Source organism: Barbus barbus (assembly GCF_936440315.1).
Source record: "Barbus barbus genome assembly, chromosome: 9".
NCBI classification, from domain to species: Eukaryota; Metazoa; Chordata; class Actinopteri; order Cypriniformes; family Cyprinidae; genus Barbus; species Barbus barbus.
In genome coordinates this window covers 4,328,886-4,343,502 of record NC_136737.1, presented here as the reverse complement: position 1 = coordinate 4,343,502, position 14,617 = coordinate 4,328,886, and the positions used below count along the sequence as shown (strand labels likewise).

Sequence of the window (14,617 nt, the reverse complement as noted above, 5' to 3'; positions counted from 1 at the left end):
TTGTGTGTTTCTGATGAAAGCGTGTGCAACGCAACAGGTCAGATGAGGATTTCCGCTCGGCGACAGTAATAATGTCTGAGGTTTTTGCTTTTGGCTCTTTGGTAATTGGCCTGTTCAGAGCAGGTTCTTTTTTTAAACAAAATAAAATAATTTTTTTTATTTTTATGAAACATTGCTTTTTTATCATACATTTCTTCATGGCTTGTGGTTATGATTGAGTGAATTTAACAAAAACAAAGTTAGCTTATACTTAATAATTGTAATAGTGGTGTGGTTATTGATTTGTGATGTTTTTGTATTTGTGTCCGCAGCATTAGCTGACCTGCAGTCATGGACCCGGCTTTACCTCCAGACCTGAACCCTGAGCCTGAACCGGCTGCAGACGTCACTCCACAAGCAGACGTCGCTCAAGATTCCCCAGTCCGACTCACCTTGGATTTGAACCAGCAGCCATGCCTGGAACCGGTTTCAGATCTGGCCCAGGAACCCTCACCAGAACCGACCCTGAACTCAGAGATAAAGCCAGAACTATCAGCACCAGAACTCACACCAGAACTACCGATCCCAGAACCGGCCCCAGCACATCCTCCTCCAGCGGCCAGTTCCTACAAGATCATGACCTTCAGACCCACCATGGAGGAGTTCAAGGACTTTGGGAAGTACATCGCTTACATCGAGACCCAAGGAGCTCATCGTGCCGGTCTGGCAAAGGTATCCAATGGAAGTTTGATTTAAGCTAAGTTTAGATTTACATTTTTAAAAGTAAAGTTTAATTACTCATCTGTTATTGTCATGAGTAACAATAAACAGCATTTTTGACAGTATATAAACCTAGCTTCATTAATTTATAAATATGCTATTGTTAATTCATGCTCATTCAAAATTAATTAAAATTAATATATACAACTTGAAATGCTAAACTAATATAATTCAAAGAATTGACATAAAACTAGATGAATAAATGATGTAAAAGTATTATTTATTGTAATTTCTTGTTTCATTACATTAATGTTTTGCCCACATGACCTCAAGTGGATTATTGTTTATATTGTAAACTAGCGTTTTGTTTTTAATGTTAATAATACAATACGTTAATTGTAAAATACAATTACATTTAATTCAAAGCTCAATTTAGTAAAAATGAAACTAATATAAAGGCAATATATAATTAAAATCACAAAATTTTGCAATTTGCTTATTTGTTTTCAATAAATTATGTATATGTTTTATATCGGTATTGCAAATCAATACCGATATAAAATACCTTTTTTAAATGTTAAATAAACTATTTATCTAAATTATTTTCTCCAAATTCTTTACTTAATAAAATTAACATATGTGCAAAAAATTACAATACAGAAGAGTACAATACATAATACTTTTACAGCATTTATTAATCATAAAATGTAGCAGTTTTCTCTTTGCTTTCATTAAATTATGTGTGTACATAGCCTATATTAGCTTTATATCAGTACTGTAGATATCCGAATCATCACTGGCTGTTAATAATAAAAAAAACTATCACTGTACGAGTTTTTTTTTCCAAATATCAAAAAACTTTTATAAAATTTAGCAATTTTCTTATTTGTTTTCATTGTGTGTGTGTACAGTTGTGTATGATTTGTATCAGTAAATCACAGTAAATTAACTTTTTTAAATGTTAATCCTTTTATCAAACTCTTTGCTAATCATTAAAATTAAAGAATGCGCATACGATTACAATGCATAATACTTTAATGCTATTTAATCGTCTTGGTTAATGCTAATTTCTACATATCCTAATTTAAGATTTCTTTTAACATTTCAAATTGTATCAATTAACATTAATGTATTATTCAATGAACGTGAATTAACAATGAACAATAATATATTTATAAGTTAACCTTGAATAAAAAGGTCTGTAAATGCATTTATTCATATAATCTTAATAACAAGATTGTCATTGTTGTTTTTCTGAGGACTAATGCTTTTATCAGTTGTCTAATTGTACAGTTGTCAATCACAGTTATTAAAGTTCATGCGTTGTTATTTAAGGTTATTCCGCCGAAGGAGTGGAAGCCGCGGCGTTCCTATGAGACCATTGAAGAGATGGTCATTCCCGCTCCCATCATGCAAGTAGTGACCGGCCAATCAGGACTCTTCACTCAGTACAACATTCAGAAGAAGTCCATGACGGTCGGAGAATATCGCAAACTGGCCAATAGTAAAAAGTATGCTTTGTTTGATAAAGCCAATTTTTATAGCACATACAATGTGGTTTCTTTGTAAAGTTTGTACTCTCTTATCCGGACCTTCGTGTCATTAACGTGACGTTTAAAATCACAGTTTTTTGGTGGTATATTTTTAAAAATATTGACAGAATAGGGAATGTTTGCATGTAAATGTAAGATTAAGTTTGAAAAGTTCTTTGGTCCTTCAAGCTTAATTTATACTTGAACTTTCTATTTTCTTGACCGATCTCAGGTACTGCACCCCTCAACACAAGGACTTTGATGACCTGGAAAGAAAGTACTGGAAAAACTTGACGTTTGTGTCGCCCATTTACGGCGCCGACATCAGCGGGTCCCTTTATGACCCGGTTAGTCACCCTTACTGTGATTAGTGTTTGAAAAGCCTTGGCAACTAGCTGATATATATGATTGTATTTTAAGTAACAAATATGATAATAACCCTGATCATTAGTCATATGCATGTGTTTATGTTGTTTTTTCTTCGTAAGGACATCACGGAGTGGAACATCGGCCATCTGAACACTCTTCTGGACATGGTGGAGCAGGAGTGTGGGATCGTCATTGAGGGCGTCAACACGCCATACCTGTACTTCGGCATGTGGAAAACCACCTTCGCCTGGCACACGGAGGACATGGACCTCTACAGCATTAACTACCTGCATTTCGGCCAGCCAAAGTCCTGGTGAGCATCCTACATTCACTATATATGTGCGTTTAGTTGAGTTCAAAAGATTCAGAGGACCATTTTTTTTAACGTATGACATAGATAAGAAGTCAAGTCACCTTTATTTATATAGCGCTTTTAACAATGCAGATTGTGTCAAAGCAACTTTCCAATATAAAAATAGGAAAATAGTGTCAATAATGTAAGATTAAACACTCATAATTTCAATTAAAGGCATTTCATTATTGAATGAAAGTGATAAGGTCATTTTGATAGTATTTTACCAAAAAATGACTTGACTTTTTTTCTTGTCATGTGTATTTAGTACATTTTCATGTAAATATAGGATATTAACGCAATTCATTTTCTGTTTTATATATAAATATACTCTTAAAATATAAACAAATTATGAAAACAAAAATAAATATTACAGTAACACACTTAAAAATTAAATAGTTAATTGTTTTCTTTTCATGTGCATTCAATAAATTTGTGTATTAAAATTGTTTTATAAAATTGTATGTGGTGAACAATATTATGTAACAAATACTGATGAAAACATTAATATGTTGTTAAAATATTTTTGTATCTGGAGGTTTATAAATAATTTTGCATTACTTACAGAAAAAACAAGGTATCACAGTTAAAATTATATTAGTCTTCTTTTGGTATGTATTCGTATGCGTATAATTATATTTGTGTAATATATTTTAGGCATCAATTTCTTATTTGGTAAACTATATTATGCCACAAATGCTGTTCAAACATATTCAAAAACATATTTCTGTATCTGGAAATTAGGGATGCACCGAAATGAAATTTCTTGTCCGAAGCGGAACAAAATGAAACACTGGGTCGAATACTGAACACGGTTTTTCAAAATTTTTTCACCATTGCATAAATTAAATGGCCAAAATGTGCTTTTTACTGTTTTGACTTGCTTTTCAAATAAAGAGTCAATTGCAAAACAACAATTTAAAAAATATTTCCTTTTTTTTCAATTCACTATTACACTGAACATGTTTAAACATATTATTGGGTCTTTTAGCTTATTTGGCCAAACTCCGAAAGAGCTTTGTTTGCTATTTTCGGCCGAATAATGTTTTCTTTTTAATATATTTTAGAAGTCATTTTTAATATGCTTTGTATAATCAAGATATAGTTGAATTCAAAAGATTCAAAGCAGTTTGTTGGTAATTTTTTTGGACACATGGTCTGGATTCAATTTAACATGCTCAGATTTGGTAATTTTGGCAGTATTTTACTTGACGCTTGCCATATATGGGTTTTGTGAAGATAAAATTGTGATCCATCAGTTTGATTGACATTTGGGCCCAATAAGTGTCTCGCAAACTAGATTTTATGCTTGATTTTACAGTACAAACCTGCTATGGGTGCAATATGAAGGAACTTAAATCTAGATCTGTTTTTGACCTCTTGGGGGAGCTGTCGTCATTCACGGCAGCTGTAGACATTCAGGATGATGTCATCGAGAGAGATGAATCATGTGCTGTGTGCTTTGTCTCACTGTATCTCGTTCTTGCCGCATTTAAACGCACAACAGGCTCTTTATAATGGAGCAGAGCGTTTCAGAAGCACTTGGTTGTGAAGTAAATCCTCCAGAGAATCGTTAGGGATGATGTACGTGAATGAGATAATGCTGAAGTATGTGCCATGCTTTTATTCAATAGATAGAAGGATAAATGTACATTGAAATCAAGGTTTTAACAAGAACAACTGACAATAGTCAACTAAAAGATGTGAAAACTAAGCTTAACATCCTTGATCCAAATCAAAATGCTGTTGAAATGACTTGGTATTCTGTTGGTTTGTTTTGCTGAAGTTCAGCTTGACTTTTCTTCTCCGTTCTTGCGGAGAGAAGCTTTAATACTGTATTTTCAGGTTCAGAATACACAATTTTCCGGCTGAGCGTCTGTCCTGTGCTGAAAGAGTTCGAATAAACATGATTTCAGTGTCCTTTTTTCCACATGTGAGACTTTTATCTTTTATCACATCCTCCCTCGCTCTCATGTTGCATCTTCTCCCTGGTGTATCCTCTCATTTTTCCCCTCTTTCGAGAAAGATGCAAGTGTGTTTTGCATACTTGCACACAAGTCCTTGATGCCCTTGGCTTGTGTTTTCTTAAAGAGACCCTGAACAGAGCAGAGCGTTCATTAGACGCAGCTGTTCTGTCAATATCTCGGGCTGTCGTACAGAGGGATGTTTCATCCATCTGTGTGTCTTTTAATCAAGCTGGAAAGCAGTAGTCAATCAAGGGTGTTTTGTGCCTTGGAAATTTTTTTTTTTAAAAACTGGTCAAAATGTAAAACGAACAACATCGGGGCTTCGTGAGATGAAAAGCATAAGTTGCATCACGAAAGGAAGGTTTTGTGACGGAAGTAGAAAGTAGGAATTGTTCGCAATAAACAGCAGGGTTCCCACAAGTTGGTTCCCACATGAAACTGTGAATAGTAAATGCAAGAGTTAACATCAAGGACCCCTTATTTAAAAGTTGTATTAGGGCTAGATTTAATGCTCATGCTTGATGCTTGTCTCTGTAGAGTTGAATGCACTGACATGAATCATGTTGAAAGGGTCGTAGCATGTTTTTGGGTCATGCTCTGGTAGGCACAGGTGTCCAAATGGATAAGGGTGCAAAACTGTGATTCTTTAAGAGGCCTTGCGTAAGTCTTTCTTGCTCTCTTGAGTATTTTTCCGTCTCCATTTCTTCTGTGTCCTCATATCTCTCTGAAGTGTTAGCTCTTGATGTCTCTAGCTAAGCATTCTCTCTTTCTCCCGCTCTCCGGAGGCCTTATCTCAAGTTAACTTTCCGCACAGCGGAGAATGGCGAGGTTCGTACTCAGAAAAAAAGGAAAGAGGAGAAAATTTACTCACCCTTCAACTCGGCTTAATGCAGCTATGCATGCGCTCGTCCTCCCCACCCAAACACCCCCTTCTGCTTTTGAAATTGAATCCATTTTGCTTTTCTGGTAATTACAGTATGTTAAAGTGTGTGTGGTAGCTGTTTGCCTAACCCTCTGTTCAGCCACTGTGAAATTAACTTCATTCGCCTCCAACTCTCCTCCCATCAAAGTCATAATTCTCGCCGCCTCCTGAGATCTAGTGTCAGATTCTTAAAGATTTCGGAGTGGCCCAAAGTGGTGCGCACGCTGCCGGAAATAATCACTGAGAGAGGGAGTGCTGCAGCTGAAGGGATAGCTTGATTCTTATTGCTTGTTTTCTCGTTCTTGTCCTCTTCAAGATGATGACAAATAAAACCGTAATGCTGCCGGTGGCGTTGACGCCGTTTGGCGGGTAGGGGTTTTGTGTTGCCGCCATGGGATTAGAGAGATATTGCATCTGGGAAGTGAAGTACGGAATTGTTTCATGGGCCGTAAACAAGGTAAATGGGATGCGTCCCTCACATACGCCCAGGCACCTAAGTACCCTTGTATCAAAATCTCAAACGGTGTTTAGTAGGCGCTTTGTGTTCATTTCGTCATTCCGGTGGCACTAGAGAAACCTGAAGAAACTGGAGGGTTTCCTCCAAGTGGGCGTTTACGGTCACACCAAATCAAGCTCCTCAGATTTACCTTGATTTCTGGTGCCCCCGGTGTGATTTTCATCAATATTTGCCTTCCTCCCCAGACAGTTCCAGATCGAATAAAGCAACTTTTGGTTGCCAGATAGAGTTACTGCCAGCTTGATCTGATGAGGTTAGTGGGGTGTAAGGATACTCCTGCTGGCAGGAAGCATTCGTACCCTAATTACAGCCGCCCATCAGATTCAGCTTTTATCTGCAAGAAAAGGAGAGAAAGAGCCATCTAATTAATATTGATTTGTGGTGGCACCTCAAACACCAAATTGAATCTACTACCTCCAGTGTCCTTAGAGTTGGCCAGCCGTTCGATTTCCCACTGGCTCTGTCTTTGGTGTTTCAGAGCTGTTCCCAATACATGCAACAAATGCATGTCAATGTGGGAATTGATTAGCATTCATGTTTGTTGCAGGTCGAGGCCAATAAGTGGCATCCTTCTGTTTTGTAGTGTCCTGTGCCATTTTAAGACACTGTATGAAAGTTTTAAGTAGACTCAAGATCCCTGCGTGCACTTAAATTGTGCTCGGATTTGGTCTTAAATGTTTTTGAATGCAAGAACGAGTACTTTGTGAATGGTTGCCACTAGTAGAGTAATTTCTACATGTAGGTGCCAACACAATGGCACTTTTTCTAAAATATGCACCACAACTTTGAGTCCAGGGTCATCTAGTTCAGGAGGAAGAGAGTTTATTTTAGACATGGTGAATTTTGATATTGCGCTGCTGCTAATTCCATAATTATATGAGTATGGCAATCACAGACTGTTAACTAGCAGCTTTCTTCGCGTCCAAGTTTCCATCTCCTTAGATCTTATTTCCATCCTGTACTTGTTCCCGTTTGTTTTTTGTGCATAGACATGTCAGGCTCTTTCAGTTCCCATCCCTCTTTGTTTTCCCCCCATAATTCTCCTACTTTTTCTCCTATAACCTTTTAGTAGAAGCCACAACACATTGTAAAATAAAACAAACCTCCTCTTGTACATCCCATCAACTGCATACAAACACAACTCTTTAATCCATCCACTTGGTATTCATTTGACTTTCAAACGATCCTGCGCTTGTGTGGAGAAAATCACTGCTGTGAAATTGGCCTGTGTTTAACTAGAAAGTGCCATTAGCCCATAAAATCCTCGTTTTGCCTCCTGCTGCCAGAAGAGGGCAGTGCGACGCCGCTCAAAACCCTCCCAAAGCCATGTTCCCCTCATTGTGAATTTGTGATTTGGAGCTGAAGCCCAAGGGAGGGTGATGCACCGGATTTACATTTGCGTTCGAGGCCTCGGGAGGGTTTCGGCTCTCCGGAAACTTGAGAAATAATTAGGCTAATACAGACAATGTCAATAACAACGTCAAGCGAATTGAACCTTTAGAAGATATTGTGCTGTTTCCTTCTCCAGCGAAATCATTTCAAATTAAGCAGCACAGCACAATCTGTATTAGCATTGCGTGTGTTTGAGCCGATTAGCCGAAATAAATTGGCTCTGGCGCAGTAATTTTCCAGGCTTTGTCTCGGTGACGTTTGAGTACTTTGTCTTTAAACTAGCGTGTGACTGGTGAATGTGAAATAGGGGTGAAATGCTATCTGTGTGTTTCATGGTTTCGAGGGCTGTGTGATGATCAGACAGCGATTCTCACAGAGGCGTCTCGCTGCGCGTCCCTCCAGTGTCGTTCCCTCTCGTCTTTTTCCATTGATCCTGTTAATTGATCTCGTTTTTGTCCTCCTCACCACAGGTATGCCATTCCTCCTGAGCACGGCAAGAGGTTGGAGCGGCTGGCGCAAGGTAAGACCTCACATCCGTTCGTTAGCGTGCCTCCATGCAGAAATGGAGCTTGGTAGGTTAGGCGATCAAAACAGAGGTCATTTACATATAAAAGCCTTAAAGGACAAGGAGTGAAAACAGAAATGTTGGTACATATATATGTGTATGTATGCGTGTATATATCAGGGGTCCCCAACCCTGGAGCAACCCTGCTCCTGGAGAGCTACCGTCCTACAGATTTCAGCTCCAACCCCAATTAAACACACCTGAACCAGCTAATCAAGGTCTTCAAGGCTACTTGTTAATTTCAGACAGGTGTGTTGGAGCAGGCTTGGAGATTTATTGTCTATATATGTTTATATTAGTTTTATATATTTTGATGTATCTTATATGTATGTAATTTATGCATTTATAGAAATTAATTTTATTTAGTTTTTTAACATCGTTGTTTCTTCCATTTCTTAAGATATAAGCCCTTTTAGTGAAAAATGGCTAAAAAGCACCATAACAGTAGGGCATAACAGCTGTATGCTGTATTTCACGTCTTTTGGAAATCGTAGGATAAATTTGTGTGCGGAATATTCTGCGAAGTTTCTCAGTTTATGTTTTACCAAAGGAAGGTCATACGAGTAAATAACGGTAGCAGTTCATTATCAGATGAACGATTCTGGCCTCAAACAGGGAAAATGTTCCTCTGTTCTCGGGGTCTTTTCCTGCCCCAAATTACGCAGACGAAACATCAGCGTAATCCTGAATGAGGTACGAGACGGTGCTGGCAGAAAATCCTCTCCGCACCTCCCGAAAGTTTGCGGCGCTGTCTAGGAAAGCCCTGGCGTCTGCCTGTGGTTGTGTGGATTATGAGATGTGAAGATGTTTGTGCGTCTCTGAGATCTGAGGCTGCTGTACTTCAAAACGCTACCGTAACCCACATAGACAAACTCCTGTCCCACTTAAACAAACACCCTGCTTTAAACGAACACTCGACACGGCGCCAGGCTTTCAGTGATCAGCACTGAGACGACACACACAGAACAGATGTATATATAAACACCAACAGAGTTTTATCGCCACACCTCGTCTTTTTCCGGCCTTGTTTGGACGTTTTTTGTTGTTGTTGTTGTTGTTTGTTTTTTCATCCTTAAGAATATGATGAATAATGTTGTATTTTACTGTCATCAAGCTATAATGCATTTCATTTTGTTATTCTGAAATAAGACTTTTATTGATATATAGGGCTATATATAGATATTTTATATATGAACCTTTTTGGCTCATCTCTTTAGGAGTCTGCAAGATGAATATTTAAAAGTATTTTTATTAATAAAAAAAATAAGTGTGTGTGTGTATTTTTTTTATTTAATTATTATTATAATTTTTTTTTTTTTGAAAGCTACATTTAAATTATTTAAACTTATTGATGAATCACGATTGTATTATATTTTTATAAAAATTCCAAATATGTTATTATCAAACAATATTGTTTATTCTGTTCTTTATAGTTATAAACTCAAGATTCTTTTTTTTAAATGTTCATATTCATACTTATTTTTAATATATATTTTTAATATTTTAACATTATTTTATCATTATTCTTAACTGTTATTTATATTAAATGTTAACAGATTTTATAAATATTTTTTTAAATTAAGAGTGCTTGCATAATGTATATTTGTATAAAAAATACATATTTTATCTCTCTTGAATATATTGTTTCATTTATTATTTTTAGACACACATTCAATATAATATTCAAATGTACCTTTTTATGAGATTTATTTATTAAATATTTTAACATTATATTTTATGAATATTTTTAACAATATTGTTTTGTTTTTAATATATATAGCATTTTAACCCTATTTCATACAAATTTATACTTATGTTTATTTTTAGATATGCATTTTATTTTAATTATGTATATAAAATATTTTAACATTTTATAAACATCCTTAATTTTATTCTTTTATTGATTTTTGAACACTTGAAGTGCTGACATGTTGATGAATTGTTTTTTGCACACACTGTTACCGAAGGAGAACCTCTGCGTGGAACTCAAGCGGTCCTGAAGAGAGTCATAGAAGCAGCCGAGTCGTGGCGATCTGCGCTAAAGCTTTCTGTTATGCGAGGCCTGACGCCGCTAATGGTTTATGCAAAACTCCTGTACTTCATATGCCTGCATAAAAATATGAATTCACACTCCATCGAATCAGTCGCCTGGTTTTAACCATCGCCGCATCCTTTTCTTCTGTTAAATCTGCGTTAAACGACGAAACAAAGGCAGCTGCGGCTCTGAATGACAGGATCGTACCTCAGCATCACTCTCCACACCTAAGAGTCTCCTGCTCTTCTAATGCTCTCCACAAATGACAGAATGCCTGACGATATATTCTCATCGGTCGCAGTGAGTAACGGCGCTTCGCAGAGACGCGTCTCAGTTGGACGATCCCCTCTTCAGCTCCTGAAGACGTCTAATGTTGTTTTGAAAGTGAGAGGCCTCTTTTTATGTCATATACCTTGTTTTAACAGAGTTGCTGCTCTGTTTTTGCTGTACGGATAACGAGAAGTGGAAGGAAAATATTGTACGTTATAGCAACACGCTAAGAGGAGGAAAAAACTCGTAACTAGCATGATTTCCAATATTTTTGGCTGGAAATATTTTACGTTCAGCGCTTAAGAGGTTATGTAGTTTATATCGATGAACTCAAACCTTAGAAATGTGGACTAACAGACGCAAAAGTTTGTATTTTTATATTGTTATTGTATTTATCTGTATTATTTGTTAATCATAGAAACATAGTATTTTTTATTAAAAATTACATTTTATTCTATAATTTTTTTTTGAATATCTGTTCATGTGTAAATATAAACCCAAGATAATGTTTTTAAAATATTTGTTTATATTTATTGTTAATACATATTTATATATATTTAAATTTAAAATATACATTTATATGTAAATTAATAGATTTTTGTTTTTGCAAATGTCCTCTTTTTAACGTTTTGTTTGTTCTTTATAGATATAAATCCTAGATTATTTTTTTATATTAGTTTTATTTGTATTTATAATATTTGTTATTGTATTTATTTTGTTTATTATTATTATTTGTATTTTAATATGTAATTTTATATATGTATTTTGAACATCCATTTATTATAGATATAAACCTAATATATTTATGTATAAATTATACACTTATGTTTATGTAAAAATTATATATTATTTTTTTTTTAGTTGATAATTGATATAAAATATTTTAGTATAATTTTATAAATTTTAAAATTTATGCTTTTATTTATTTTTTTTGCAGAGATAATCAGACATTTAAAATGAAAAGTAAATATTTGAACATGTTTCATTTGTTCTTTGTTTTTTTGTAAAATATTATCGTTATTGGTTATATTTATTTGTAATATAGTTTGCAAAATAAATTATGAAATATTTTAACATTTAAAAAATATTTTGAAACGTTATTCTTATTTTTTGTGTGTTGTTAATTGTATATTGTTTGAACAGTATACTGTATATAATATTTTTACTTTCATTTACATACATTTGATATTTATAGATATTATTTTATTTTGTAAAATATTGTTTGATTATATTTATTTGTAATATATTTTGTGAACTTAATTTTTATTTATATTACATTTTAACATTTTATAAATATTTAGAAACTTTCTTTTATAAATATAATGTTAATAATTATATATTGTTTAAAAAATATACATAATATTTAAACATTTCATATACTTACATTTTTTTTAACCCTACATTTAGAGTAAATTGAAAGGGGTCATATGATGCTTTTTTTAAAGGTCATTATTATGTGTATTTGGTGTAACAGAATATGTTGACATGCATTAATGTTCAAAAAACAATTTTTTTTTAACATTAAACACAATGTTCAACAGAGTTGCGTGACAGACACAGTGATGATGCTATATTTGCACACAAGCCGCGATTAAGACAGCTGACTCCACTGTGATGTGACCCTGTCTCTCTCTCTCTCTCTCTCTCTCTCTCTCTCACACACACACACACACACACATTTACGCACACGACACGCAAAATTCTGCATTTAAACAGTCAATAGCAAATATTTAAACTAATAACAAAACATACTTGCAGTCGCTGATTCAGAAGCTTGACCAGATTGTCATAGCAAAGTCAGAATTACCTCCTCTCCTAGGTTCACGAAACGGTCATAAAATGCTTTGCTGTTCTGTTGTAAGTAATCTTAACGATTCCTAAATGCATCTACTTTCTGAAGGCCAAATAAAGTGCTTTTGCATTCACCTAGAAACACAGCGTTTCCCTGTCATGGCTTCATCAAAACTACTGTGTTACTGAAACCACACCACCTTTCTTTGCGTGAACATTTGGGCGGCATTATGCAAATATTTCCACATCTTGACGTCAGTATGTGGGGGCGTGTTTAAATGAGCCGTTTTAGGGGGGCGTGGCAGAGTCTTAACTTTGATAAAGAATATCTCTTTGGTTTTGAGACTTTAGTCTTTGCAACTTCAGGGATCTTATCTATGCACAATCACATGATGAAAATTACAGGCCTCTCTCATCTTTTTAAGTGGGAGCACAATTGGTGGCTGGCTAAATACGTTTTTGCCCAACCGTATCTGTGCACAATCAGCTTGTAACACTCCAAAGAGAAACTTGAAATCTCATCATATGACCCCTTTAAGTTGCAACTTGATGTGGATGAATCCTGATTTCTTTGTGAAACTGTTCACATGCAGGTTTTGCGCACAAATACACACATTCGCAGGAATTCCACTTGTTTTAGTGCGAACTTGTCAACAATAGCACGCTAAACAAAGAGAAATGGCCGATGAATAGTTGTACAGTGAAGTTATTGTAGCAAAAGTTCTCCGCTAAGTGACTGAAAATCGCCCATATTTAAGCCAGTAAAGCCACTTAAGCGTATTGTCGCTAATGATAGAGGCTGCGTATGAATCACACGCTCTGAAACGGCGTGTTTGGCGTTTATCAGACGTTTTGGTTGTGTCGTTATGACCTTTATTGTCGGCTGTGGGCAGGAATGAGGAGATGATTATAATAATTAAAGGCTTTCAGCATGATTCAGCGTGTGGCTGATGTGCTGACCCGCGGCGCACCGGAGCCTCTTTTACCCGTAGCCGCAAAACCGGAGATTATACGTTATGCGCGTAATAAGCGCTTACTTCTGAATCTCCACAGATGATTTCACTGTAATAGCTTTACACCGGCTCTGTGCTAAAGCCCTGCTCTGTACTGACTATAGACAGCATGCTAACCGCTAACGTTCATGAAACGCTAATAGTTTTGCTAATGATGTGATAGACTTCAGTATAAACAGACAATATTGGGTTAAATCATCCATTTTCTAAATTTTATTGGTGCGTAACAACAACAATAGTAGTAATAATTATTATTATGCTTATTTCAAGTTAGCTATAGTAATATGAAACGCCATAATATGAAATACAAAAATCCTCAAATATGTTGGAATTTTTTTTTTATTGTTATTATTATTATTATTATTGTTGTTTCGTGGAATAAATTTCTAATAATTTTATTTACATGGAATTCAACTCTCTGTAAAAATGTGTGTGTATATATATATATATATATATATATATATATATATATATATATATATATATATATATATATATATATATATATATATATTATAAATGTATTAAATATTCTCTCTCTCTCTCTATATATATATATATATATATATATATATATATATATATATATAGTTTTTTTTTCTATCTGTATATAAAAGAAACATCATGCGATCTTCAAAATATATGTATGATTTTATTTTTTTATTTAATAATTATTAAAAATTATATAATTATAATAATAATGTTCATTAATAAAAAAAAAACAATATATATATATATATATATATATATATATATATATATATATATATATATATATATATATATATATATATATATAGAGAGAGAGAGAGAGAGAGAATATTTAATACATTTATAATGTATTTTATATATATATATATATATATATATATATATGTGTGTGTATATATGTATGTGTATGTATTTCATTTTATTATATTATTAATAATAATATAATATATTATAATATTATTCATATATTTTTCATATATAAAACAAATTCTTATAATATAATTTGGTCAAAGTTCCAAAGATTTTTCAGTGTAAAAATGTATTTATAAGGAATGAATTGTATAAAAAAATGTATATGAAACATCTTGCAATCTTTATAATCTTAATAATAATAATAACAACAGCATTGACAGCAACAGCATTGACAGTAATAATATAGTACTAATAATGATAGTTAATAATAAAGAATAATTGAAATAGAA

General features: G+C 34.1%; 1 protein-coding gene across 3 annotated transcripts in view; it reads left to right on the top strand.

Moving 5' to 3' along the window:
• Window positions 1–14,617, top strand: part of LOC306875563 (lysine-specific demethylase 4B-like) — a 47,846-nt gene that overhangs the window by 2,033 nt on the left and 31,196 nt on the right. For 2 of the 3 annotated variants that reach the window (XM_079426223.1, XM_079426222.1), the window contains exons 2-6: window positions 312–711; window positions 2,035–2,210; window positions 2,464–2,578; window positions 2,720–2,913; window positions 8,221–8,270. In XM_079426223.1, the coding sequence (XP_079282349.1) occupies window positions 331–711; window positions 2,035–2,210; window positions 2,464–2,578; window positions 2,720–2,913; window positions 8,221–8,270 (916 nt within the window). In that variant the 5' untranslated portion in view covers window positions 312–330. Of the gene's footprint in view, window positions 1–311; window positions 712–2,034; window positions 2,211–2,463; window positions 2,579–2,719; window positions 2,914–8,220; window positions 8,271–8,435; window positions 8,565–14,617 lie in introns of all 3 variants that reach the window. The other variant, XR_013784755.1, reaches the window with a different exon arrangement.